This window comes from Ahaetulla prasina, chromosome 3, assembly GCF_028640845.1.
Source record: "Ahaetulla prasina isolate Xishuangbanna chromosome 3, ASM2864084v1, whole genome shotgun sequence".
In the NCBI taxonomy this organism is placed as follows: domain Eukaryota; kingdom Metazoa; phylum Chordata; class Lepidosauria; order Squamata; family Colubridae; genus Ahaetulla; species Ahaetulla prasina.
Window position 1 is genome coordinate 3,742,136 of NC_080541.1, and position 27,525 is coordinate 3,769,660.

General features: G+C 43.8%; 2 protein-coding genes across 2 annotated transcripts; both read right to left on the reverse strand.

Annotated features, from left to right (window-relative positions):
- Positions 1–3,699: 3,699 nt before the first annotated feature.
- On the reverse strand, positions 3,700–11,396 carry LOC131194541 (protein THEM6-like). Its single transcript, XM_058175645.1, has 2 exons — positions 10,664–11,396; positions 3,700–6,270 (listed from the first exon to the last, which is right to left on the reverse strand). The coding sequence occupies exons 1-2, from the start codon at positions 11,183–11,185 to the stop codon at positions 6,163–6,165; spliced, it is 630 nt and encodes a 209-aa protein (XP_058031628.1). The 5' UTR covers positions 11,186–11,396; the 3' UTR covers positions 3,700–6,162.
- An 8,203-nt stretch (positions 11,397–19,599) lies between these two features.
- Positions 19,600–26,834, reverse strand: THEM6 (thioesterase superfamily member 6). The gene is made up of 2 exons (XM_058175646.1): positions 26,155–26,834; positions 19,600–19,976 (listed from the first exon to the last, which is right to left on the reverse strand). The coding sequence occupies exons 1-2, from the start codon at positions 26,665–26,667 to the stop codon at positions 19,863–19,865; spliced, it is 627 nt and encodes a 208-aa protein (XP_058031629.1). The 5' UTR covers positions 26,668–26,834; the 3' UTR covers positions 19,600–19,862.
- Between the last annotated feature and the right edge of the window lie 691 nt (positions 26,835–27,525).

The following is a 27,525-nucleotide window of genomic DNA, read 5'->3' on the forward strand; positions in this document are numbered from 1 at the left end:
ATGTTACCTAGTTGGGTCATGAAATGCCTGCAAGAAAACAAGCAAGCTCAAGAGACCACCGAGGACCTCTCATGTCAGCCCCGAGCTACAAATATTCTTCCTTATTAGCACTCTAAACTATGTGTCAGGGTTCCAAGGAATACCCCCAACGAAATAAACCTCTGAGGCTTAAGGTTCCTCAAAGTTCCAATTTATTAGAGATGTCATGTTGGCGCAGCTGGGAAAACCCGAAACTGAAAGCTTCCAGGTTTTCCACACCCAGTTGACAGTTCACAGCCCTGCCCCACGCCCACAAGTTCATCACATTGTCCAATCAACTCTTCACACTCAACTGGATATAATCTTCAGGCAGTCTACATCAGACGCAGCCAAAAGTCCTTGAATATGGAATGTTGTTATGACTAACTTTCTACCGCTCTAACAACAACCCCCTCCCAACTTCCCCAGCTAAAATATGTGGCAGTTAAGAAGCAAAAAGAAAATTGCCTTCCAAAACTGACAAGTCATTTTTGGCAGGTCATTTTTGAGAGATGACCAGAACCACCGGTTTAGCCATCTCTGAAAAGCTGTTTTCGATGAATGAAACTTTTGAAGTGTTCTCAACATAAGGCTGATCGGCTTTAAAAGCTTCTCTGAAGGATTTATAGCTCACTGATTTGTAACACCTGACCTAGAGGCACTATCCTTCGTTCTTGGTGGAATTAAAGAGGCACACTCCGGATTTTAACCAGCTCATCAGATGCTTTAGGCTATTGTTTCTCAACTTTGGTGCCTTGAAGAGGTGTGGACTTCAACACCTTCCCAGAATTCTAGGAATAATAGAATAACAGAGTTGGAATAGACTTGGAAGTCCAATCCTTTGCTCTACCATTTTAGACAAATGGTTGTCTAAACTCTCTTCTTAAACACTTCCAGTATTGGACCATTCACAACTTCTGGAGGCAAGTTGTTCCACTGACTGATTGTTCCAAATGTCAGGAAATTTCTCCTTAGTTCTAAATTGCTTCTCTTCTTGACTAGTTTTCATCTTCTTTACTTGTCTTCTGGTGCTTTGGAGAATAGCTTGACCCCCCTCTCCTTTGGGGCAGCCCTTTAGATATTGGAAGACTGCTATCATATCTCCCCTGGTCCTTCTCTTCACTTAGACTACCTATGCCTAGTTCCTGTAATCGTTTTTCATATGTTTTAGCCAGGGGCCTCTGTGGCTCAGACTGGTAAAACACAGCTGCCTGCAATTACTGCAGGTTCTAGTCCCACCAGGCCCAAGGTTGACTCAACCTTCCATCCTTTATAAGGTAGGTAAAATGAGGACCCAGATTGTTGGGGGCAATAAAAATTGACTTTGTATATAATATACAAATGGATGAAGACTATTGCTTGACATAGTGTAAGCCGCCCTGAGTCTTCGGAGAATGGCGGGATATAAATGCAAATAAAAAAAATGGGTGAAATGTAAAATTTGTTACCACCGGTTCTGTGGGTGTGGCTTGGTGGGGTGGGGGGTAATCTGACTGGGTGGGCATGGCCAACTTTTTTTTTACTTTTAAAAGCATTTTTAGGAAAAATCCCTTTAAAGGATTCTGACAATCCCAGCTGAGCTGCACGATTATCAAAGGTTTTTTTTTTTTTTTTTACTTTTAAAAGTATTTTTTCAGGCTTTTTTAAAAAAACCAAACCTCTGATGATCGTGCGACTCAGCTGGGGTGAGCGGGGGATGGATTTTTGCTACCTGTTCTCCGAACCACCCGCCGCCATCGCTACCGGATTGGGCGATCCGATCTGAACCGGGAGCATTTCACCCCCGGTTTTAGCCTCCAGCCCCCTAATCATCTTTATTGTTCTTCTTTGCATTCTTTCCAGAATCTCAACATCTTTTTTATAACTTGGTGACCAAAACTGGATGCAGTATTCAGAACAGAATAGAGCAGAACAGAATAACAGAGTTGGAAGGGATCTTGAAGGTCATGTAGTCCAACCCCCCCAAGCAAGAGACCCTACACCATTTCTGACAAATGTCAGTCCAATTTCTTCCTGAAAGCCTTCAGTGATGAAGCTCTCACAACTTCTGAAGGCAACTTCTGTTCCATTGGTTGATTGCTCTCACTGTCAGAAAATTTCTCCTTCTTTATAGATTGAATCACTCCTTGTTCAGTTTCTATCCATTGTTCCTTGTCTGGATTTCTGGTGCCTTGGGAAACAGCTTGACCCCCTTCCTCCTCTCTGTGGCAGCCCCTCAAATAGAATAGAATAGAATAGAATAGAATAGAATAGAATAGAATAGAATTTTTATTGGCCAAGTGTGATTGGACACACAAGGAATTTGTCTTGGTGCATATGCTCTCAGTGTACGTAAAAGAAAAGATACGTTCATCAAGGTACAACATTTACAACACAATTGATGGTCAATATATCAATATAAATCATAAGGATTGCCAGCAACAAGTTATAGTCATACAGTCATAAATGGAAAGAGATTGGTGATGGGAACTATGAAACGATTAATAGTAGTGCAGATTCAGTAAATAGTCTGACAGTGTTGAGGGAATTATTTGTTTAGCAGAGTGATGGCCTTCGGGAAAAAACTGTTCTTGTGTCTAGTTGTTCAGGTGTGCAGTGCTCTATAGCGTCGTTTTGAGGGTAGGAGTTGAAACAGTTTATGTGCAGGATGCGAGGGATCTGCAAATATTTTCACGGCCCTCTTCTTGATTCGTGCAGTATACAGGTCCTCCATGGAAGGCAGGTTGGTAGACTTATTGTTATTGTTATTATTGTTATTATTATTGAAATATTGGAAGACTTCTATCATGTCTTCCCTGGTCCTTCTCTTCAATAGGCCCAGTTCCTAAAACCATTCATCGCATGTTTTAGCCTCCAGTCCCCTAATCAGTGGAGGGGTTGCCCCCGGTTTAGACTGGTTCTATAGAACCAGTTGTAAAACCAGCAGGAGGCTTCGCCCACTGACCCAAACATCATCAAAACTCTTCTGCGCATGTGCAGAAGAGCATGCACATGTGTGAGCGTTGCGAGCACGTGCACGCGGGCATGATGCAAACCGGTAGTAAAGGTAAGTAGAACCCACCCCTGCCCCTAATCATCTTAGTTGCTCGTCTCTGCACTTTTTCTAGTGTCTCAACATATTTTTTATAGTGTAGTGACCAAAACTGGATGCAGTATTTCTGTTCTGTCCTCCTTCGCCTCTGTCCGAGTGATGGCTTAATTAGCCGGCACTATCAGCTCTGGCAGCGAAATAGCGAGCGTCTGCCAAGTGTCTCTGTTATCTCCGTCGACGCTGATGAGTCAAACAATACTTCAGCTCTTAGTTAAGCAGTTCATTTGTCTGCTACGAAGAGGCACAGCAGCTCTTGCTGCCTTTATATCCTGTGGGGTGTGGCTCCATGACTCAGCACTTCCTAGGCCTGCCCCACCTCTGCGTCTGTTGTTCCCGCCTCTCCTGCCTATGAAACCTAGGGTCCATCCAGGCCTGATTGCCATCAGCTGGGTCTGGAGGCATGGCCTGGGGGGGGGGAAAGAGTCAGGGGACGGAGGCCTCGTTATCTCTTCCACCTGGCCTGCCTCTGGCTCCTGGAGCTGAGCCAGGGAAGCCGGTGCTCTGGAGGTAAGGCCTGATGGCCCTTCCCCCTCACTTTCCAAGTCTCTTTCTGGCAGGGGGCCCGATTTGGGGGGGCGCAGACACAACAATTTCATTTATTTAATTTAATTTAATTTAATTTGTCAAGCATGTATTAGATAACAGATATAAGTATAAACATGATCATGCATACAGGAAATGAATACAAATAAATGGGGACAGTAGGACAGAGATGGTAGACACGTTGGTGCACTTATGCACGCCCCTTACAGACCTCTTAGGAATGGGATGAAGTCAACAGTAAACAGTCTAAGGTTAAAGTTTTGAGGGTTTGGGGAAGAAACCAGAGTCAGGTAGTGCATTCCAGGCATTGACCACTCTGTTGCTGAAGTCGTATTTTCTGCAACTGAGTTTGGAGCGGTTTACCTTGAGTTTGTATCTATTGTGTGCTCATGTATTGTTGTGGTTGAAGCTGAAGTAGTCATTGGCTGGTAGGACTTTGTAGCAGATAATTTTGTGTACTAAGCTTAGGGCAGACTGAAGTCTGCCTAGTTGTAAATTGTCTAATCCCAAAATTTTAAGCCTGGTGGCATAAGGTATTCTGTTGTGAGCAGGGGAGTGGAGGACTCTTCTTGTGAAATATCTCTGGACTCACTCTATTGTGTTAATGTCCGATACGCAGTGCGGGTTCCAGACAGGTGAGCTGTATTTGAGAACTGGTCTAGCAAAGGTTTTGTATTCCCTAGTTTGCAATACAAACTAGGCATTCTAGGTGTTGTCTTACGAAGGCTTTATAGAGTGGTATTAGCACCTCACTTGATTTTGATTACAACCCTCTGTTAATGCAATTTAGGATTGTGTTGGCTTTTTTTGGCTGCCGCCGCACACCGTTGGCTCATTTTTAACTAGTTGTCCATTAAGACTCCAAGATCCCTTGAGGCTACCAATGAGTTCAAGTCTCTTCGTTTGACTGCTTGAGGACTCATTGGTAGCCTCACACTACAATGAACAAGGACAGACATTCAATTTTGCAGCTACCAAGATTGTTGGATGAGCAGGCACAAAAACAGACAGGGAAGTGATTGAACGGGCCCATTGTCAATCAAAAGGAGTGCTGATATACCACCAGCCTATCAATTACTTAGAAGGCAAGGACTGGGCAACACAAACAAATGCCAGCCAATAACTTAAGAGCTGGCCATCAGCACACCCCAATCAACATTTAAAAAGTCATACGGAACCGGCACTATACATACCACACCCAGAAGAGCACACGCTCTGCTAGAGAGAAGTTCCCTTCTTAAGATGAGTCCACCATGAGTCTGAAAGCTCGGAAGACAAAACCTCTCATGCGGATGATGGACCCAGGTTGGATCCTGCACCATTAAACCCCCGTCTCCCAACCAGGCCTAAAACTCAACTGGAAGTTTAAGCTGAACCCTTGAAAAATTCTCTGCAGGAAATATTGCAACAGCTCCGATTGCAGAACTGTGTTGCACAAGCTCCGATTCAAATTCTAACCACAAATTTGCCCAACTTTCACGCCTATGAAATTGGAGTTGGGAAACACGGTAAAGATGAAGACACTGTCCCAGGCTTTTATTCTAGGAATAATGTTGACAACAAATGACCCAACAACAAATCTAATTAAATCTTCTTTTGGTATCAGATCTAAAGTTTTATCAGGCCTACAGCCTTCCATTCGTTAGGGCTGATCCCGCTGTTGTTCAGTCCACAGAATATGGCAGCATCTGGTAGAAACCATGATGATGATGTCCGTCTTGATGTCCTTTCTCAAATGATGTAAATGATATAATTGGTTTTGTGGTCCGTCAGCAGCCTGCGGAGCTGGCAACGGAGTCAGACAGCGATGAGGCTGAGGTGAGGCCAGGGCCATTGGGGAGTGAGGTGCGGACTCCAGAGCCTCCAGAGACTGATAGTAGTGAGGCAGAGAAACAGAAGGAGCCTGTTCCTAGTGCACGCATGAGAAGAGCTGCCAGAAGGCAAGAGCAGCTCAAGCAAAAAGGACAACTCGGGAGTAGGGCCAAGAGATGATTGGCCCCTCCCAGAAAGCTTAAAACAGACCAGCAACGGTGTTTGGGCTTTGCCGGAAAACAACGTTGGTAGCTTCGTCTTCTGCTTTGTCTATGTCTTGCATTTATTTTTGTGACTTCTGAACATGTGCCAAGAAAGGCCTTTGGCAGTTTGCCTAATTGGACCAAGGTTTTCGATAGGACTGAGGAATTTGTGTTGGGAGGAATTTGTTTTAATTTGAGTTGAACTACACTGGGAATGAAGTCATTCTCAGCTGTTCGAATTAAGTTTTTTTTTTTTTTTCACGGACTGAGTTTCCTACTACCTACTTGGGCCTGGGTCACAACAGTTGATGTCAGCCTTTGTATAATAAAATCGTCATCCGTGTAGGACCACTTGACTCTCCTACACCCCTAACCCCCGGGATACTCATGACAACACAAGATATGATTATAAAGAACATTTCTTTGGCTTTATACAGAAAAACAGGTGGCCCAGATGTTTCCAAAGACAGCCCATCAGCAGATCTGAAGAACCTTCTACTCGCTTTTGCTATTCTTCTCAACCTCATTCTTTAGTCTTTCTCTGTTGATTTGGTTGCTTTTCAGCCAGCAGTGGACATCTTCAGGGATTTCAGGAGATTCCACCTGCAATTAAATCACACAATTAAATCACACAAATTATACGGCGAAGGAGGCTGGAGGACCTAAACAGGAGGCATGCAAAATATGAGTCCGGGTGTCCCTCACTATCTGGGGAAACGTCCGTTTTTGCCAACTTCATGTCCGTTCTGGTGATAGCTTTTCTTTTTGTTCACTGTAGTGATGGGTCATTTGCCGTCGGGCCGTTTGCTGTAAAAATGCAAGCTTATGGCATGAACTCAGAAGGAAGGGAGGAGATGCCTGTTTCCAAGGCCTGCATAACAAAGATAACGGGAGAAGTGTGGACCGACGGGGCCCCTTTCAATGTAGAAAAGAAGAGGTGGCTGTCAGGCACATCATACAAGACCTATGTCAAGACTCAACCGCTTTGCTTCTTTCAAACCTTAACGCTTTTCAACTTGCCAATGAACTAGGGGGATGGACGGAAGGGAAAAACAGAATGCTGAGAATGTGTGCGTGGACTTTTTTTTTTTGCATTTATACCCCGCCCTTCTCCGAAGACTCAGGGCGGCTTACACTATGTTAAGCAATAGTCTTCATCCATTTGTATATTATATACAAAGTCAACTTATTGCCCCCAACAATCTGGGTCCTCATTTTACCTACCTTATAAAAGATGGAAGGCTGAGTCAACCTTGGGCCTGGTGGGACTTGAACCTGCAGTAATTGCAAGCAGCTGTGTTGATAACAGACTGTCTTAGCAGTCTGAGCCACCAGAGCCCTTTATAAGGCACAGTACCATTTCAGAACGGGAAAATTTGCAATTGTGTCCACTGCTCAACAAAGGAAGACAAGAAGAAATTTCCTGACAGTGAGAACTTTGAGAGCTTATCAACCATCAAGGTCACCACTGCAGGTGCTGGGAAAAAGAGATGGACTGTTCCCATAACAAAAGGGTGTCTGACAATTGGACTGTGATCACCCAGGGGTGGGGAGAAAGGGAAGCTATTGTTTAATTAAGCAAACATTTTTGCAGGAAAACCAGAGCTGGTTTTGATTCCTCCGTACCAAAACAGTGTATCCAATAAAGTTTTGCTTTTGGGACTTCAAAGCTCCTAAGAGTGTTTCCTTATTTAGGGTTCACTGGTCGGGCAGTTGACACATGTTGCTAAGATAAGGAATGGGCCTTAGGCCTCATTCCCCTCCCCTTTATCTTTTAGGAAGCAGGTGAAAACTTCCTTCTATTGGGGAAACCAGTTTGGAAGATAGAAGCAGCATTTTTTTTAAAAGGTTAATGTTTTCCACATTTTGGATTTGACGAAAAGTTTTCAACACATTGCTCTTAGCTGCCAAAAGGTCGCTTGAGCAAGCAGCCTGCAAAGGCTGCTTGCTCAATACCTCCCTGGTTACAAATAAGACACTCCTTTCCTTTATGCCCGAGCCTTGATGGCCTCTCTCCTAGGGAAGGATTCTACATTTGTCTCTGGCTTCCCTTTCTTTCCATGTCAGCTCAGCCTACAACAAGCTGGATTTGAAAGCTGCTTCGTTGCAGCTGGCTATCTCAACCAGGGTTAGATCCCAGCCAGTTTTGATCATTCAAAACTTTCATATCCAATGATCTAAGTGCCAAAGCCGACTGCAACTACATCGCAAAAAAGGTTTTAAGAGTTGTAAACCTAATCTCATGTAGCTTCTTCTCCAGAAACACTGCACTGCTAACCAGAGCTTATAAAACATTTGCTAGACCAATTCTTGAATACAGCTCACCTGTCTGGAACCCACATCTCATTTCAGACATCAGTACAATGGAACGTGTCCAGAAATATTTTACAAGAAGAATTCTTCACTCCTCTGTTCACAACAAAATACCTTATGCCACCAGACTTGAAATCCTGGGTTTACAAAAGTTAGAACTCTGTCACCTTCGGCATGACCTGAGTATAACTCATAAAATCATCTGCTACAATGTCCTTCCTGTCGAAGACTACTTCAGCTTCAATCGCAACAATACACGAGCACACAATAGATTTAAACTTAAAGTGAACCACTCCAATCTTGATTGCAGAAAATATGACTTCAGTAACAGAGTTGTTAATGCCTGGAATGCACTACCCGACTTCGTGGTCTCTTCCCAAAATCCCCAAAGCTTTGACCAAAAACTGTCTACTATTGACCTCACCCCATTCCTAAGAGGACCATAAGGGGCGTGCATAAGAGCACAAGCGTGCCTACCATTCCTGTCCTATTGTTTCCCACATCCTCCTCCTCTTTTGCAAAGTCAAGAAGAGACATGACCTTAGGAACAGGGTTTTCAAGAGCCCAAGAGATGCCTATCCGAGTCGGAGGAAGCAGAACAACAGAGCGGAAAGGGTCCTTGGAAGTCTTCTAGCCCAAACCCCTTGCTCCAGCAGGAGACCCTATACCCATGATGGCGAACCTATGGCACGTATGCCCGAAGTGGTACGCGGAGCCATGTCACCTGGCACGTGTGGCATTGCCTGTTCCTCTTCCGGGTTTCTGCCACACATGTGCACGCGACCATCAGCTGGACTTTGTGCGTGTGGTAATGCTAGAAACCGGAAGAGATGGTCTTTCGTTTTCCAGTGTGAGCTTGCGCGCCAGCCAGCTGATCGGCGCATGCACAGCAGTAACCAGAAGACTTGCTTGCTGGCACATATGTGCATGCCGGAAACCAGAAGTACCATATCCAGCATGCGCATGCTCCATGGGCAGCTCCTCTCCCTGGTTGTGGCCCTGATGAGTACACGCACATGCGCGAAGGCTTCCTTTTTTTTGTTTTTTTTGTTTTACATTTATACCCCGCCCTTCTCCGAAGACTCAGGGCGGCTTACAGTGTATAAGGCAACTTGAGTCTGTCATTTGCACCTCTATAACTGTCTGGTTCGGTTCTGCAACCCAACAAGAAAAACACAGACTTCAGAGGATCATTAGAACTGCAGAAAAAATAATTGCTACCAACCTGCCTTCCATTGAGGACCTGTATACTGCACGAATCAAGAAGAGGGCCGTGAAAATATTTGCAGATCCCTCACATCCTGGACATAAACTGTTTCAACTCCTACCCTCAAAACGACGCTATAGAGCCCTGCACACCAGAACAACTAGACACAAGAACAGTTTTTTCCCGAACGCTATCACTCTGCTAAACAAATAATTCCCTCAACACTGTCAAACTATTTACTGAATCTGCACCACTATTAATCTTCTCATCAGTCCCATCACCCATCTCCTCCAACTTATGACTGTAACTTTGTTGCAGTCCTTACAATTTCTACTGATATTGTTTCCTGATTGCTTATTTGTACCCTATGACTATCATTAAGTGTTGTAAGTGTTGTACCTTGATGAAGGTATCTTTTCTTTTATGTACACTGAGAGCATATGCACCAAGACAAATTCCTTGTGTGTCCAATCACACTTGGCCAATAAATATTCTATTCTATTCTATTCTATTCTATTCTATTCTGTTCTGTTCTGTTCTGTTCTGTTCTGTTCTGTTCTGTTCTGTTCTGTGTTGTACCTTATGATTCTTGATGAACGTATCTTTTCTTTTATGTACACTGAGAGCCTATGCACTAAGATAAATTACCTATGTGTCCAATCACACTTGGCCAATAAAAATTCTATTCTATTCTATTCTATTCTATTCTATTCTATTCTATTCTATTCTATTCTATTCTATTCTATTCTATTCTATTCTATTCTTGATGAACATATCTTTTCTTTTATGTACACTAAGAGCATATGCACCAAGAAAAATTCCTTGTCTGTCCAATCACACTTGGCCAACAAATATTCTATTCTATTCTATTCTATTCTATTCTATTCTATTCTATTCTATTCTATTCTATTCTATTCTATTCTATATGAATGTATCTTTTCTTTTATGTACACTGAGAGCCAATGCACCAAGAAAAATTCCTTGTCTGTCCAATCACACTTGGCCAACAAATATTCTATTCTATTCTATTCTATTCTATTCTATTCTATTCTATTCTATTCTATTCTATTCTATTCTATTCTATTCTATTCTACTTGGTGCTGCCCAGGTGCATGTGCACTCCTTTTTTGGCACTTGGTGCCGAAAAGGTCCACCTTCACTGCCCTATACCCTTTCAAACAAATGGCTGTCTAATCTCTTCTTAAAGATCTCCAGTGTTGAAGAGTGTTGAGCATTCCCAACTTCTGGAGGCAAGTTGTTCTGCTGATCAATTGTTCTAACTATCAGGAAATTTCTCCTTTAATTCTAAGTTGGATTCCCTCCTTGAAGCGCTGGGATGTATTCACCATTTAGGAAGTGGAAGAAACGTCTGGCTCTTGACCCTGGCTGAATACTGTACAGGTGGATGGCCTGTATGATGGACGTGTGCCCTGAGGTCACCACTCACACCCTTTGTGGTAAATTTGGAAGCCTTACCTGCCTCCCGTACAGAATCTGGAGGACTTCGCTTGGAGATATGCCGGTCACGTGATGCCGGGCCAGCATAATGGCACAGATAAACCCATCTTGGCAACTGATAAATTGTTGCTCCAGGAAAAACGCGTGGTCGTCCCAGCCTAACAAGCGTGTCCGGATTTTGAAGTGTTCCCACAGTTTCAAAGAGCGACGGAAACGCAAAGAGGAAGCCACCAGCACGGTAGTGAGCTTACGGTTCCAGATGGTTTGCAAGAGGCCACAGCGGAACATGTATATATACCGGCCGAAATCGGCCTCCCGGGCGTAGCGCGCATTATTCATGTGCCCCACCCAGTCCAGATCGGCAGGCAAGACCCAGCTGTACCTTATACTTTCATCCAACGCTTTTGTTTGGGGACCTGCCAACCTCCAACGAAAGTACACGATGGCCAGGCGAAGTAGATACCAACCATCCAGGAAGGTGAAGTAGATGGCAGCAGCAAAACATGAAACCGAGAATAATATCAGCACCGGCACCAACATATTGCAATATCAATGGTCTGCCTGGAATATAGGGAGACGTAGTTCAAATCTTGAGTTGGAGTTGCAAGCTGAAGGTTTCTCAAAGGAGAGAAGTTCTACAGAGAGATCTTTCTCTCTCTGCTTCTGCTTCTTCTTCTCCAGCTTGGTCTTGCCCTTCTTCTGCCTTGAAGTGACTGCTCCATGCTCCTTCCGCGAGCTTTTTGACTCTTCAGTGGACCTCATGTAGAACTCCGCCTGCAGCCTCAACGCTTCTTTGATGAAGCAAGAGGTTGCCCTGATTGGCTTAAGCCAACGAAGCGTTGTAACATCTAATTACAACTGATAATTAATGGGTGGCAGGGAAGGCTACAAAGAGCTACATCTTCTATTCTGCTTATCTCAGAGAACATAGAAAGCCAGGGCTGGAAGGGAGGTCTTCTCATCCAACTCTCTTCTCAGGGTAGCAGATCTTGCAACATCCTGGTCAAATGGTTGTCCACTCTAGTTTTGAAAACTTTCAATGATGGATGGATTTCCTCATATATATGTTTATATACTATATAATCTTTTGTGTGATGCTTATATATATTGTTACGACAAATAAAATAAATAAAAAATAAATAAAATAAATAAAATGTCCCAAAGGTGCTTCTTTCAGGAGGCAACTGGACTTTCTTGGTTTTTTTCTTTTCTTTTGAAGACGTTTCGCTTCTCATCCAAGAAGCTTCTTCAGCTCTGACAGGATAGTGGAGAATGGAAGGATCCTGTCACCATCGTGAATAATAAAAAATAATAACCTCCATTGGAAGAATGAAATACACTTATCTCACAGAAGAGAATATTTGTAGCTCAGGGTTGAACAGAAGTGTCCTTGGTGTTCTCTGAGCTTGGTTCTTTTCTTGCAGAGAATTTATTTTATTTTATTTTATTTTATTTATTAGATTTATATTGCCACCTCTGCACCCATGGCGACTCAAGGCAGTTTACAGAATATATTTTATTACTGTTATCATCTAACACTGATGATGTTACCTATAAGAGTCGCCAAAATTGTGGAAACATTTTGGGAAAAGTGTATTTTTGAGATTTGATGGCTAATAACACCACTTTTTTCTTTTCTTTTTGAGTTTCAAGATAATCCTATTCCACTGCTGGAATGGCCTGGGAATAGCCCAGACCTTCACCCAATGGAAAATCTATGGAGCTGACTAAAGAAACTGGTTAATCAGAAGCGACCCAGCAATAAAACCCAGTTAATAGAAGCAACCATTCAATCTTGGTTTCACATTAGAACAGCTGCAGAACTCAAAGACTTGGTTCACTCCATGGGAAGATGTTGTAAGGCTGTAATTCATGCTAAAGGTTACCCAACAAAGTATTAACTGACATGGTGATCATTTTTGTATATCTCATTTTTTCTATGTGTTTCACTTTTCTTTTTTACACTGTAACTGCTTAGCAAATCCTTCATTAAAGTTATTGCATTACATTCTTAATTAAATTATTTTTCCATTGATATGTAATTTTATGGTATTACTCCAAAAAAAAAAAAAATTGGTGTTATTAGCTAGTTTTAGAAAATACACTTTTCCCAAAAGTTTTCCACAATTTTGGCCACTACTGTAATTTGGTAATCAAATCAAACTAATCAAGGAGAGAAGCAACCTAGAATTAAGGAAAAATTCCCTGGCAGTTGGAACAATTAATCAGTGGAACAACTTGTCTGTAAGGCCCAGCCTCTCCCCCTTATTCAAAAAAGTAAAGACTCTTGAAACTTGGCATTGCAAAAGGAACTTTTTATTGAAGAGGAGTGATAGCAGCGGGAAAGAGAAAGCAGGCTCTGAGGAGACCCTCGGGCTGTGCAGTTAGAATAAAGGAATCATCATCATCATCATCATCATCATCATCATCATCATCACCACAACAACAACAACACAACAACAACAACAACAACAACAACAACAACAACAACAACAACAGAGTTGGAAGGAACCTTGGAGGCCTTCTAGTCCAACCAGGAAACCTTACACCACTTCAGACAAATGGTTATCCAACGTTTTCTTAAAAGCTTCCAGTTTTGGAGCATTTACAACTTCTGCAGGCAAGTCGTTCCACTGATTAATTGTTCTGTCAGGAAAGTTCTCCTTAGTTCTAAGTTGCTTCTCTCCTTGATTAGTTTCCACCCATTGCTTCTTGTCCTGCCTTCAAGTGTTTTGGAGAATAGCTTGACTCCCTCTTCTTTGTGGCAGCCCCCGAGATATCGAAACATTGCTATCATGTCTCCCCTAATCCTTTTTTTTTATTAAACTAGACATACCCAGTTCCTGCAACCGTTCTTCCTATGTTTTAGTCTCCAGTCCCCTAATCATCTTTGTTGCTCTTCTCTACATTCTTTCTAGAGTCTCCACATCTTTTTTACATCGTGGCGACCAAAACTGAATGCAATATTTGAATTAGAAACCCCTCCCAACAGTCCAATGTGGATTCAGCCAATATGCAGGTGCGAAGATGTTATTGTACCAGCTGGGCTCTCGAGCGATGGAATCCACATGGCCCTCCCTCCCCTTACATTTCCCAAGAGGCGCGAAAACGCCTGGCTGCTTAGGTGCCAGGCTCAAAGGTATAAATCAGTAAATTTCAGGATACGGGATATATTAGGGAGAGAAAGTCATAAAGTATAAATGCAATAGTAGAAATGGCCAATTCACGGATCTGAGAGGCTCCAGAAGTTGTGAATGCTCCAACACTGGAAGTTTTTAAGAAGAGATTCAGTGGTGGGTTTCAATTTTTTTTTTTACTACCGGTTCTGTGGGTGTGGCTTGGTGGGTGTGGCATGGCTTGGTGGGTGTGGCTTGGTGGGCGTGGCAGGGGAAGGATACTGCAAAATCCCCATTTCCTCCCAATCAGCTGGGACTCGGGAGGCAGAGAATAGATGGGGGCGGAGCCAGTCAGAATTTTTACTACCGGTTCTCCGAACTACTGAAAATTTCCGCTGCTGGTTCTCTAGAACTGGTCAGAACCTGCTGAAACACACCTCTGAAGAGATTGGAGAACCTTTGGTCTGAAATAGAGTTTCCTGCCTAAGCAGGGGGTTGAACTAGAAGACCTCCAAGGTCCTATCCTATCCTATCCTATCCTATCCTATCCTATCCTATCCATCTGCAACAAAACAGTCAAGCTCAAGAAACACCAAGGTGTATTCATTCTCTCTCTCTCCCTCCCTCCCTCCCTCCCTCCTCTGTGAGTACTAATTACACTAAGCCTCCCTGTGGCTTAAGGTGACTTTCATTAAGCCTCACCCTAAGTCCAGAGAGAAGGTGGGAAGAATGCCAACATACTCAAAATAAACCACAAGGAGCTTTAGCAGGACAGCTGAACTCTGATGACTTCCTTTCTACAGCTTTAACAGAATAAAGGAAAGGACCTTTGAGGTCTTCTAGTCCAGCCCCCTGCTGAAGCAGGAGTCCCTATACCATTTCAGACAAATGACTGTCCAATCTCTTTTTAAAAACCTCCAGCAACTTCTGGAGGCAAGCTGTTCCACTGGTCAATTGTCCTTACTGTTAGGAAATTTCTCCTTAGTTCTAAGTTGCTTCTCTCCTTGATGAGTTTCCATCCATTGCTTCTTGTTCTACCCTCAGGTGCTTTGGAGAATAGCTTGACCCCCTCTTCTTTGGGGCAGCCCCTCAAAATATTGAAAGGCTATGATCATGTCACCTCTAATTCCTTCTCAGTTTCAAAATGGATTTTCTTCTTAAAGCTCACAGTTTAATCTTCACAGGTAAATTTCCTATGTTCACGTCCATGTTTTTAATCGGTTCAATCGGTAAGGACGTTAAAAAAAGATCAAAGTGACATTTCCCCAATGGTGTCACTGAAGATTTGCCCCCCCCTTCCCCCGTTACAGGTAGTCCTTGACTTACGACCAGAGGTGAGCCCAAATTTATGTTGCTAAGCGAGACATTTAGGTGAATTTTGCCACATTTTACTTTCTTTCTTGCCATAGTTGTTAAGTGAATCACTGCAGATTTTAGTCACACGGTTGTTAAGTGAATCTGGCTTCCCCGTGGACTTTGCTCATGAGAAGGTCACAAAAAAAATAGTCACGTGACCCCAGGACGTAAACAGGAACCAGTTGCCAAACCATTTTTCCTTGGTTGTATAAACAGAGGGATAGAATCAAAATCGCGTGGAGGATTAGTTACCGCTTAATAAAACCTTACTACGGCCACACCTGGAATGCTGCATCCAATTTCGGTCACGACATTAAAAAAAAAAGATGGTGAGACTTTGGAAAAAATGCAGAGAAGAGCAACTAGGAGGATTAAGGGCCTGGAGACAAAAACATATGAAGAATGGTCGCAGGATTTGGGTTTGGCCAGTCTAGAGAAAAGTATGCACAGGTACCGTATATGTGGTACCTTGCTCAATAATAGTACCTGTGAGAGGGATCTTGGAGTCCTAGTGGACAACCATTTAGATATGAGCCAGCCGTGTGCAGCAGCTGCCAAAAAAGCCAACACAGTTCTGGGCTGCATAAACAGAGGGATAGAATCAAGATCACGTGAAGTGTTAATACCACTTTATAATGCCCTGGTAAGGCCACACTTGGAATATTGCATCCAGTTTTGGTCGCCACGATGTAAAAAAGATGTTGAGACTCTAGAAAGAGTGCAGAGAAGAGCAACAAAGATGATTAGGGGACTGGAGGCTAAAACATATGAAGAACAGTTGCAGGAACTGGGTATGTCTAGTTTAATGAAAAGAAGGACTAGGGGAGACATGATAGCTGTGTTCCAATATCTCAGGGGCTGCCACAAAGAAGAGGGAGTCAAACTATTCTCCAAAGCACCTGAGGGTAGAACAAGAAGCAATGGGTGGAAACTGATCAAGGAAAGAAGCAACTTAGAACTAAGGAGAAATTTCCTGACAGTTAGAACAATTAATCAGTGGAACGACTTGCCTGCAGAAGTTGTGAATGCTCCAACACTGGAAATTTTTAAGAAAATGTTGGATAACCATCTGACTGAGATGGTGTAGTGTTTCCTGCCTGGGCAGGGGGTTGGACTAGAAGGCCTCCAAGGTCCCTTCCAACTCTATTGTTATATTATATTATAGTGGGGGGGGGGCACGATAGCAGTCTTCCAGTATTTGAGGGGCTGCCACAAAGAAGAGGGGATCAATTTATTTTCCAAAGCACCAAGAAGGCAAGGCAAGAAACAATGGATGGAAACTCATCAAGGAGAGAAGCAACCTGGAATTGAGGAGAAACTTCCTAGCAGTGAGGACAATTAACCAGTGGAACGGCTTGCCACCAGAAGTTGTGGATGCTTCATCACTGGAGTTTTTAAAGAAGAGGCTGGACAGTCACATGTCTGAGATGGTGAAGACTTAGAACAACTTGATTGCCACTTTGAATTTATACTAATTGGCCTAATTAAAATGCAATTTTGTTGCATACAGCCCTCACCATCAGGGTCTCCTGCTTGAGCAGGGGGCCCAAAGGACTACCTGGACTGGTTTAAAGAATGAGATTGATTTTTCTCTTCTCACAATGAGACACAATCCAACCTTGGGACTGATTACGACAGCCTCCGTCCAAGCAATACATTGATAAGTTCAACTCACAGAATAAGTTTTGACTTGCTTATAGAGTTATTTCCAAAGGCCTAAAAATACTGGAAGAAAATATACAATGTGGCTGGAAACTATAACAAAAAAAACACATAGATTTGAAACCTGAGACATTCTTTTTGGGCCTGCTTCCAAGAAACTATAATAAGAGTAACGCATATTTAATTTTACATATCCTAACAGAAGCCAGGATTGTTATAGGCACAATACTGGGAAAATGTAGAAAGCCCTAAGATAAAGGAAAAGGTTCCCCTCGCACATACGTGCTAGTCGTTCCCGACTCTAGGGGGCGGTGCTCATCTCCGTTTCAAAGCCGAAGAGCCAGCGCTGTCCAAAGACGTCTCTGTGGTCATGTGGCCGGCATGACTCAACGCCAAAGGCGCATGGAACGCTGTTCCCTTCCCACCAAAGGTGGTCCCTATTTTTTCTACTTGCATTTCTACGTGCTTTCGAAACTGCTAGGTTGGCAGAAGCTGGGACAAGTAACGGGAGCTCACCCCGTTACAAGGCAGCACTAGGGATTCGAACTGCTGAGCTGCCGACCTTTCGATCGACAAGATCAACGTCCTAGCCCCTGAGCCACCGCACCACACAGATGATAATATAATAATAATTTTAAAAAAAGGAATGTGCAGAAATGGATAAGTTAACTCTAAAAATCAAAGGAAAAGAAGACTCGGAATATTTTATAACACGGGAATTATTCTACAAATGGTTAGTTGACAGATACAGAGGTCAGATGAGTGGATTTATGTGAAATATGGACTACATGAAAAAGAAAAACTGGTGAGTAAATATTTTGATGGTTATATAATCGATACCATAATGGAAGATAGTATACTTTTCAATAACGATTGATATTAACGCATATATGTTTATATTGTATGTATATGATTATAATGATGATGATGTTTATATTTTAACACTTTGGACGCCTAGAAAACACACTGTTCAATATTGAATTCAATATAGAAATGGAATTTGTGATATATGTATATGTATATATTTGCTGACAAAGAAATAAAGGGAGACTAGTATAGATCTATTTCAAGCTATTTAGTTCTCATCAGCTAGCCAGACCCTTGCTGGGATTCGAACCTGGGCTTGCTTGCATATTAGGCAGATGTATTAACCTCTAAGCCACAGGTTCTCCTCACTTTGTCAGCTGTACCAGGGGAAAGATTAAGTGGGTTTTTTTTTCTATAAAAGCAACCTGGATTGGGGCTGAAAGGCGAAAGGGAAGCAGTATACTCCCTCCCATAGTTGGGTAGACCAGGTTGATTCAATAGAAAAAAACCCATTTAATCTCTCCCCTGGTACAGCTGACAAAGCGAGGAGAACCTGTGACTTACATCTGCCTAATCACACTGTCACACTGTCAGGAAATTTCTCCTAGGTTGCTTCTCTCCTTGATTAGTTTCCACCCATTGCTTCTTGTTCTACCCTCAGGTGCTTTGGAGAATAGTTTGACTCCCTCTTCTTTGGGGCAGCCCCTGAGATATTGGAAGACTGCTATCCTGTCTCCCCTAGTCCTTCTTTTCATTAAACTAGACATACCGAGTTCTTCATATGTTTTAGCCTCCAGTCCCCTAATCATCTTTGTTGCTCTTCTCTGCACTCTTTCTAGAGTCTCAGCATCATTACCATACCATGTTTCCCTGAAAATAAGACCCTTTCTAGAGTCTCAGCATCTTTTTTACATCGCGGCGACCAAAAGTAGATGCAGGATTCCAAGTGTGACCTTACCAAGGCATTATAAAGTGGCACTAACCCTTCACGTGATCTTGATTCTATCCCTCTGTTTTCGCAGCCCTGTTAAACAATGTTTAGTGTTTTAAATCTGGAGGGAAAAAACTGCAGAGATGGAAGGAAGAACGCACGACAAAAATGGTTTGTATGGCATACAACGTTTTAATGTTTTAACTTTAAATATTCTAAACCATAACTTTCTAACTGATACTTTGTGATGTCATAAATCGCCCAGATTGGCTTGATAGTGAGGGTGGGGTGTGTGTGTTCCTATAGATTTAAATTCATCAATAAATAAAAAATAAATAAACGTATATTAAAAACTAGCTTAGGTGTTTAATATCCCTGAATATTTCTATAGTGCAATAGAAGAGCAAACATTTCAGATGCCAAACACTTTGCTTTGAAGCCAGGCTAATATAAGGATGTTTTTGGAGTGGAGGGAAAGACTTACTAGTGCCTGAGTGGAAATAAATAAGGAACAGATGAAAAAATATGGGGAAAAGAAGAGAAGGGAAAGGAAGAGAAAAGAAGATGGAAGGGAAGGGAAGAAAAGAGAAGAGAAGATGGAAGGGAAGATGGAAGAGAAGATAAGATGGAATGGAAAGGAAGAGGGGATGGGAGGAGAGGAGAGAAAGAAGAAGAGGAAAGAGAAGAAGGAAGAAGAACAAGAAGGAGGAGGAAGAGGAGTGGGAGCAAGAAGAGAAAAGAAGGGGGGAGGAGGAAGAAACGAGTAGAGGGGAGAAGAAAGAAGAGTAAGTGGAGGAGGAGGAAGAACAAGAAGGAGAGAATAGAATAGAATAGAATAGAATAGAATAGAATAGAATAGAATAGAATAGAATAGAATAGAATGGAATAGAATAGAATAAGAATTAAGAAGTGACTTTCTCCTTTGTACAACTGGCATGTAACTGAGTTTAAACTCATCTCGGTCATCATGCCATTTTAAGAATGGAGTCTCTTCCTTTGGCTGAGTAGAAAAGTTAAAACTTAAAAGTTTTCCCAACCAAGAAGATGGATTCACTGCCTCCCCCCCATCCCCCCCCCCACGAAATTCACTTGTGTCTAAAGCGGTGCCAAGGGCTACACACGAGCATTGATCATGAGTCCTGATGGAGAGCGATTGCTTGGACATCTGGCCGGCCCGTCCGGGGCCTTTGGGTGCTCCTGCCCTCCATCCAAGTGGCCAATTGGGGGGTATTGAGGACCTTCAAGTCCAGCCATTCGAGCTTTTCCTTCAGGTACCCACAGCAAAGAAGAGATGGGCAAATCCTGCCTGATCCTTTGGGAATGGAAGCCTGGTCTGGAAGCTCCATCAGGGGGCTTTGCTCTTTTCTTGGACCTCACTCTCCATCCTGAGGTTCTGGCTGCTGGCTTCGTTGTACCTCAACCAATGTTGGATTTCTTCCGACAGGGCTGGGGATTCGACCTGCAATTCAAACAGAAGAAGAATGAGAGAAGGAGAAGAGAAGGAGAAGGAGAAGGAGAAGGAGAAGGAGAAAAAGAAGAAGAAGAAGAAGAAGAAGAAGAAGAAGAAGAAGAAGAAGAAGAAGAAGAAGAAGAAGAAGAAGAAAAAGAAGAAGACGACTCCATCAGCAAATGTAATATATTATTTATTTATATCCCACCTTTAATTTTTTAACAAATAATTCAAGGCAGCAAATATAGTGTGATACTCTTCTTCCTCCTATTTTCTCCACAACAACAACAACAACAACAACGTTGTGAGGTGGGTTGGGCTGAGAGAGGAGGACTGGGTCAAAGTCCCCAAGTGGGTTTTATGGCTAAGGTGAAACTAGAACTCACTGTCTCCTGGTACTTGTCCCAAAGTCACCCAACTGGCTTTCATGACTAAGGTGAAACTAGAACTCACTGTCTCCTGGTGCTTGTCCCAAAGTCACCCAACTGGCTTTCATGACTAAGGTGAAACTAGAACTCACTGTCTCCTGGTACTTGTCCCAAAGTCACCCAACTGGCTTTCATGACTAAGGTGAAACTAGAACTCACTGTCTCCTGGTGCTTGTCCCAAAGTCACCCAACCGGCTTTCTTTGTGCATGTGTAAAATTTATGATCACCCATTAAAATTTATGTTGCTTCCAGCCAGATTGAAATGCTGGCATTTCAAGAAAAAAAAAACAAGTTTTGAGCTGTCTCTTCTTTTACTAAATTTACGAGATGCTCTCTTTTATTATAAGCGTAAGTTTTCATGGCACATACTGGTCTTGAAGGAACAAGATCTATCTCTACCTCCCTTTCTCCCAGTCTTCCTCCCACTCCTCCTCCTCCTCTACTAAAAATCCCCAGTCTATAGCTTGACTCCCTCTTCTTTGTGGCAACCTCTGAGATATTGGAAACCGCTATCATGTCACCCCTAATCCTTCTTTTCATTAAACTGGACATACCCAGTTCCTGCAACCATTCTTCATATGTTTCATATGTTTTAGCCACCATTCCCCTAATCCTCTTTGTTGCTCTTCTCTGCACTCTTTCCAGAGTCTCAACATCATTTTTATATCATGACGACCAAAACCGGAGGCAGGATTCCAAGTGTGGCCTCACCAAGGCATTATAAAGTGGTATTAACACTTCATATGATCTTGATTCTATCCCTCTGTTTACGCAGCCCAGAACTGTGTTGGCTTTTTTGGCTTTGCTGGCTGAGGTATTCTGGGAGTTGAAGTCCACAAGTCTTAAAGTTGCCAAGTTCGGACACCCGTGCCATAAACTATGGAGCGAATAGGCCTCCAAAGATGGTGTCCTCTTTTGATCTCTGATGACATTTTCTCCCAGGCTTAATTTTGATTTATAATGCCTTGGTAAGGCCACACTTGGAATCCTGCATCCAGTTTTGGTCGCCACAGTATAAAAAAAGATGTTGAGACTCTAGAAAGAGTGCAGAGAAGAGCAACCAAGCTGATGAGTGGACTGGAGGCAAAAACAGATGAAGAACGGTTGCAGGAATTGGTTTAGAATTAGAGTTTGTCTACTCTAGAGCAAAGAAGGACTAGGGGAGACATGATAGCACTGTTCCAATATCTCAGGGGTTGCCACAAAGAAGAGGGAGTCGGGCTGTTCTCCAAAGCACCTGAGGGTAGAACAAGAAGCAATGGGTGGAAACTGACCAAGGAAAGAAGCAACTTAGAACTAAGGAGAAATTTCCTGACAGTTAGAACAATTAATCAGTGGAACGACTTGCCTGCAGAAGTTGTGAATGCTCCAACACTGGAAATTTTTAAGAAAATGTTGGATAACCATCTGACTGAGACGGTGTAGGGTTTCCTAGGGGTTGGACTAGAAGGCCTCCAAGGTCCCTTCCAACTCTGTTGTTATATTATATTATAGTGGGGGGGGCACGATAGCAGTCTTCCAGTATTTGAGGGGCTGCCACAAAGAAGAGGGGATCAATTTATTTTCCAAAGCACCAAGAAGGCAAGGCAAGAAACAATGGATGGAAACTCATCAAGGAGAGAAGCAACCTGGAATTGAGGAGGAATTTCCTAGCAGTGAGGACAATTAACCAGTGGAACGGCTTACCACCAGAAGTTGTGGATGCTTCATCACTGGAGTTTTTAAAGAAGAGGCTGGACAGTCACATGTCTGAGATGGTGAAGACTTAGAACAACTTGATTGTCACTTTGAATTTATACCAATTGACCTAATTAAAAATGCAATTTTGTTGCATACAGCCCTCACCATCAGGGTCTCCTGCTTGAGCAGGGGGCCCAAAGGACTACCTGGACTGGTTTAAAGAATGAGACTGATTTTTCTCTTCTCACAATGAGACACAATCCAACCAAACTATTCTCCAAAGCACCTGAGGGCAGGACAAGAAGCAATGGGTGGAAACTAATCAAGGACAGAAGCAACCTGGAATTAAGGAAAAATTTCCTGACAGTGAGAACAATTAACCAGTGGAATAGCTTGCCTTCAGAAATTGTGAGTGCTCCATCACTGGAGGTGTTTAAGAAGAGACCAGACAGCCACTTGTCTGAAATAGTATACATTCTCCTGCTTGAGCGGGGTGTGTGGGTGTGTGGGGGTTTGGACTAGATGACCTATTAGGTCCCTTCCAACTCTGTTCATCTGTTAATCTGTTCTCCTACTTGAGCCGGGGGTTGGACTAGATCAGAGGTCTCCAACCTTGGCAGCTTTAAGACTTGTGGACTTCAACTCCCAGAATTCCTCAGCCAGAAAAGCAAAGCTGGCTGAGGAATTCTAGGAGTTGAAGTCCACAAGTCTCAAAGTTGCCAAGGTTGGAGACCCCTGTTCTAAAGCTTTGCTGGCTGGGGAATTCTAGGAGTTGAAGTCCACAAGTCTCAAAGTTGCCAAGGTTGGAGACCCCTGTTCTAAAGCTTTGCTGGCTGGGGAATTCTAGGAGTTAAAGTCCACAAGTCTCAAAGTTGCCAAGGTTGGAGACCCCTGTTCTAAAGCTTTGCTGGCTGGGGAATTCTAGGAGTTGAAGTCCACAAGTCTCAAAGTTGCCAAGGTTGGAGACCCCTGTTCTAAAGCTTTGCTGGCTGGGGAATTCTAGGAGTTGAAGTCCACAAGTCTTAAAGTTGCCAAGGTTGGAGACCCCTAGACTAGAAGACCTCCAAGGTCCCTTCCAACTCTCTTAATTTGATAAAAGTATTCCAGTGTTTGAGAGGCTACCACAAAGAGGAGGGGGAGGTGTCGTTTTATTTTCCAAAGCACCAGAAGCACCGTAAAATGAGGCAAAATTCACTTAAACGTCTCACTTAGCAACATAAATTTGGGCTCACTTGTGGTTGTAAGTCGAGGACTACCTGTAACGGGAGGAGGCGGGAGGCAAATCTTCAGCGACACCCTTGGGAATGTGACTTTGATCTTTTTAACGTCCCTACTGATTTTTTTATTTTATTATTTTATTTATTTGTCAAACATGTATAAGATGACAGGTATAAAGTATAAACATGGACATGAACATAGGAAATTTACCTGTGAAGATTAAACTGTGAGCTTTAAGAAGAAAATCCATTTTGAAATTGAGAAGGAATTAGGGGGAATATGATCATCGTCTTTCAATATTTTGTGGGGCTGCCCCAAAGAAGAGGGGCTCAAGCTATTCTCCAAAACACCAGAAGGCAGGACAAGAAACAATGGATGGATGGATGGAGGGAGGGAGGGAGGAAGGGAGAAAGGAAGGAAGCAAGCAAGGAAGGAAGGAGTATTCCAATTTTTGAGGGGCTGCCACAAAGAAGAGGTGATCAAACTATTTTTCAAAGCACCAGAAGGCAGGACAAGAAAAATAATGGAGGAATGGAGGAAGGAAGGAAGGAAGGAAGGAAGGAAGGAAGGAAGGAAGGAAGGAAGGAAGGAAGGAAGGAGTATTCCAATTTTTGAGGGGCTGCCACAAAGAAGAGGGGATCAAACTATTTTTCAAAGCACCAGAAGGCAGGACAAGAAACAATGGATGAATGGAGGAAGGAAGGAAGGAAGGAAGGAAGGAAGGAAGGAAGGAAGGAAGGAAGAAGGAAGGAAGGAAGGAAGGAGTATTCCAATTTTGAGGGCTGCCACAAAGAAGAGGATCAAACTATTTTTCAAAGCACCAGAAGGCAGGGCAAGAAAAATAATGGATGAATGGAGGAAGGAAGGAAGGAAGGAAGGAAGGAAGGAAGGAAGGAAGGAAGGAAGGAAGGAAGAGAGTATTCCAATATTTGAGGGGCTGCCACAAAGAAGAGGGGATCAAACTATTTTTCAAAGCACCAGAAGGCAGGACAAGAAACAATGGAGGGATGGATGGATGGATGGATGGATGGAGGAGGGAGGAAGGAAGGAAGGAAGGAAGGAAGGAAGGAAGGAAGGAAGGAAGGAAGGAAGGAGTATTGCAATATTTTGTGGGGCTGCCCCAAAGAAGAGGGGCTCAAGCTATTCTCCAAAACACCAGAAGGCAGGACAAGAAACAATGGATGGATGGATGGAGGGAGGGAGGAAGGGAGAAAGGAAGGAAGCAAGCAAGGAAGGAAGGAGTATTCCAATTTTTGAGGGGCTGCCACAAAGAAGAGGTGATCAAACTATTTTTCAAAGCACCAGAAGGCAGGACAAGAAAAATAATGGAGGAATGGAGGAAGGAAGGAAGGAAGGAAGGAAGGAAGGAAGGAGTATTCCAATTTTTGAGGGGCTGCCACAAAGAAGAGGGGATCAAACTATTTTTCAAAGCACCAGAAGGCAGGACAAGAAAAATAATGGATGAATGGAGGAAGGAAGGAAGGAAGGAAGGAAGGAAGGAAGGAAGGAAGGAAGGAAGGAAGGAAGGAAGGAAGGAGTATTCCAATATTTGAGGGGCTGCCACAAAGAAGAGGGGATCAAACTATTTTTCAAAGCACCAGAAGGCAGGACAAGAAAAACAATGAATGAATGGAGGAAGGAAGGAAGGAAGGAAGGAAGGAAGGAAGGAAGGAAGGAAGGAAGGAAGGAAGAGAGTATTCCAATATTTGAGGGGCTGCCACAAAGAAGAGGGGATCAAACTATTTTTCAAAGCACCAGAAGGCAGGACAAGAAACAATGGATGGATGGATGGATGGATGGATGGATGGAGGGAGGGAGGAAGGAAGGAAGGAAGGAAGGAAGGAAGGAAGGAAGGAAGGAAGGAAGGAAGGAAGGAGTATTGCAATATTTTGTGGGGCTGCCCCAAAGAAGAGGGAGTCAAGCTATTCTCCAAAGCACCAGAAGGCAGGACAAGAAACAATGGATGGAAACTAATCAAGGAGAGGAGCAACCTGGAATTCAGGAGAAACTTCCTAACAGCGAAGACAATTACAGGGAGTTCTCCACTTACAATAACAGTTGAGCCCCAAATTTCTGCTGCTAAGCGAGACAGTTGCTGTGAGTTTGGCCCCCTTTTTCTGATCTTCCTTGCCACGGTTGTTAAGTGAACCCCTGCCGTTGTTTAGTCAGTCACACGGTTGTTAAGTGAATCTGGATTTGGCTCGACAGAAGAACGCAAAAGGGGATCACGTGACTCCGAGACACTGTGACCGTCATAAATACAAGTCAGTTGCCAAGGACGTAAAGTTTAACCCATGACCCTGAGGACGGTGCAACGGTCGTAAGTGTGAAAAACGGTCATAAGTCCACTTTTTCCCCCCGGTGCCGTCGTAACGTTGAACGGCCACTAAACGAACAGTTGTAAGTTGAGGTTGCTACTCCATGTGCGATATGCCACACGCCAAATAAAGACATCATTGAATCAAAATCAAAATCATACATTATTCAGGAAGTCCTCGACTTACAACGGTCAAGGGGTCCCTCTGACCAGTGCAGTGGCTCCATCGCTGGAGGTTTTTCGGAAGAGATTCGACAACCATTCGCCCAGAATGGTTATATAGGGTCTTTTGCTCGAGCAATGGGTTGGACTAGAACAGGGGTCTCCAACCTTGGCAACTTTAAGCCTGGCGGATTTCAACTCCCAGAATCCCCCAGCCAGCAAAGCTGAAGTCCGCCAGGCTTAAAGTTGCCAAGGTTGGAGACCCCTGGACTAGAAGACCTCTAAGGTCCCTTCCATTTCTTATTTGCTCTGCCTTGGGATGCAACCTTTGTCCCCGTAGGCTCCACCTGCAGCAGCCCAACCAGCCCTTCGGGCCCTCACCTTCCTCTTGCACACTTGCTCCACCGCCGTGCCCGGAGTTGTGCCCGTCACGTGTTGCCGCACCAACAACACGGCGCAAACGAAGCCATCCCGGGCGCTGACGAAACGCTGTTCCAGGAAAAACGCTCGGTGGTCCCAGCCTCGGATGCGAGTCCGGATGACGAAGTGCTCCAGCAGGTGCAACGAACGCCGGAAGCGACAGCAGGAGGCCGAGAGCATGGTGTGGCCCCCGAGGGCCCGGATAGCCTGGAAGAGCCCGCAACGGACCATGTACACGCAACGCGCCATGTCGGCCTCGCGGGGGTACCGCGCGTTGTTCATGTGTACCAGGAGGTCCAAGTCGGCGGGTAGCACCCAGCTGTGGAATTGCTGCTCTTTCAAAGGGTCGGAGATGCTGGGTAGCAGCCACCTGGCGTACAGGTAAGTCAAGGGCATCCTCAGCAGGTACCAGCCATCCAGGTAGGTGAAGAAGGCGGCGGCGGCGGTCCCGCAGATCAGGAGCAGCGTCGGCATGCTCAGAGGCTCACCTGGGCCCAGGTGATGGGATGCTGGGATGCACAGCGGAAGGGTGGAGAGAGGACCTTGGCCAGCACCCGGTGCTTGCCCGGTCTTCCGGTTTGCTGGTGCAGCTGAGGAATGAACCACTCTGCACTAGGTGGGGGGAGCTCCAGCTCCTGCTGCTTCTTCCTTCCGTCCCCCCCCCTTTTCATTTATTTAATCTGCACTTTGGTTTCTTCCTGCTTTCAGCTTTCGGTCCCTCCCTTCTTGCAAGTCTGCTTTAAGTCTTGCAGCTCTGGGCCCAGGGTAGACCGCAGTGCCCCCTGGTGGCTCCCCTGCTCGCTGCAGCATACCAAGCAAGGCATTGTCTCCTCGTTTTTGTTAGCTGCTTTGTCTGGCAAGCCGGCAAAGCTCCACCGAGGAATTGAGGGGGCCAAATGGGATGATTGAAAGGGAGGCAGGTCAAGGTTCAACCAAAAACTGTCTACTATTGACCTCACCCCATTCCTGAGAGGACTATAAGGGGCGTGCATAAGAGCACAAAAGTGCCTACCGTTCCTGTCCTATTGTTCCCTTCATTATATCAAATTAATATAGTTGATGCATATTTTTTTTACTTATATATATATATATATATATATTCTTCCCAAAAAAAAAAGATACAGAGGTGGTTTATGGAGGTTGGGGTGTGTGTGTGTTTAGAATGAAATAGGGGGGGTTCTTTATTGAGGCCCATGTGTCAGGCATGTGTCTTTAGAAGCCCCCCTGTTCGTTTAATTCTTTTTGTTTTGTTTTGATGGTTTTTGTTTTTTGTTTTAACTTTTTCTTTCATTTTAACTGGGTTTTTTTTCCCAGGGAGGGAGGGAGAAAGGA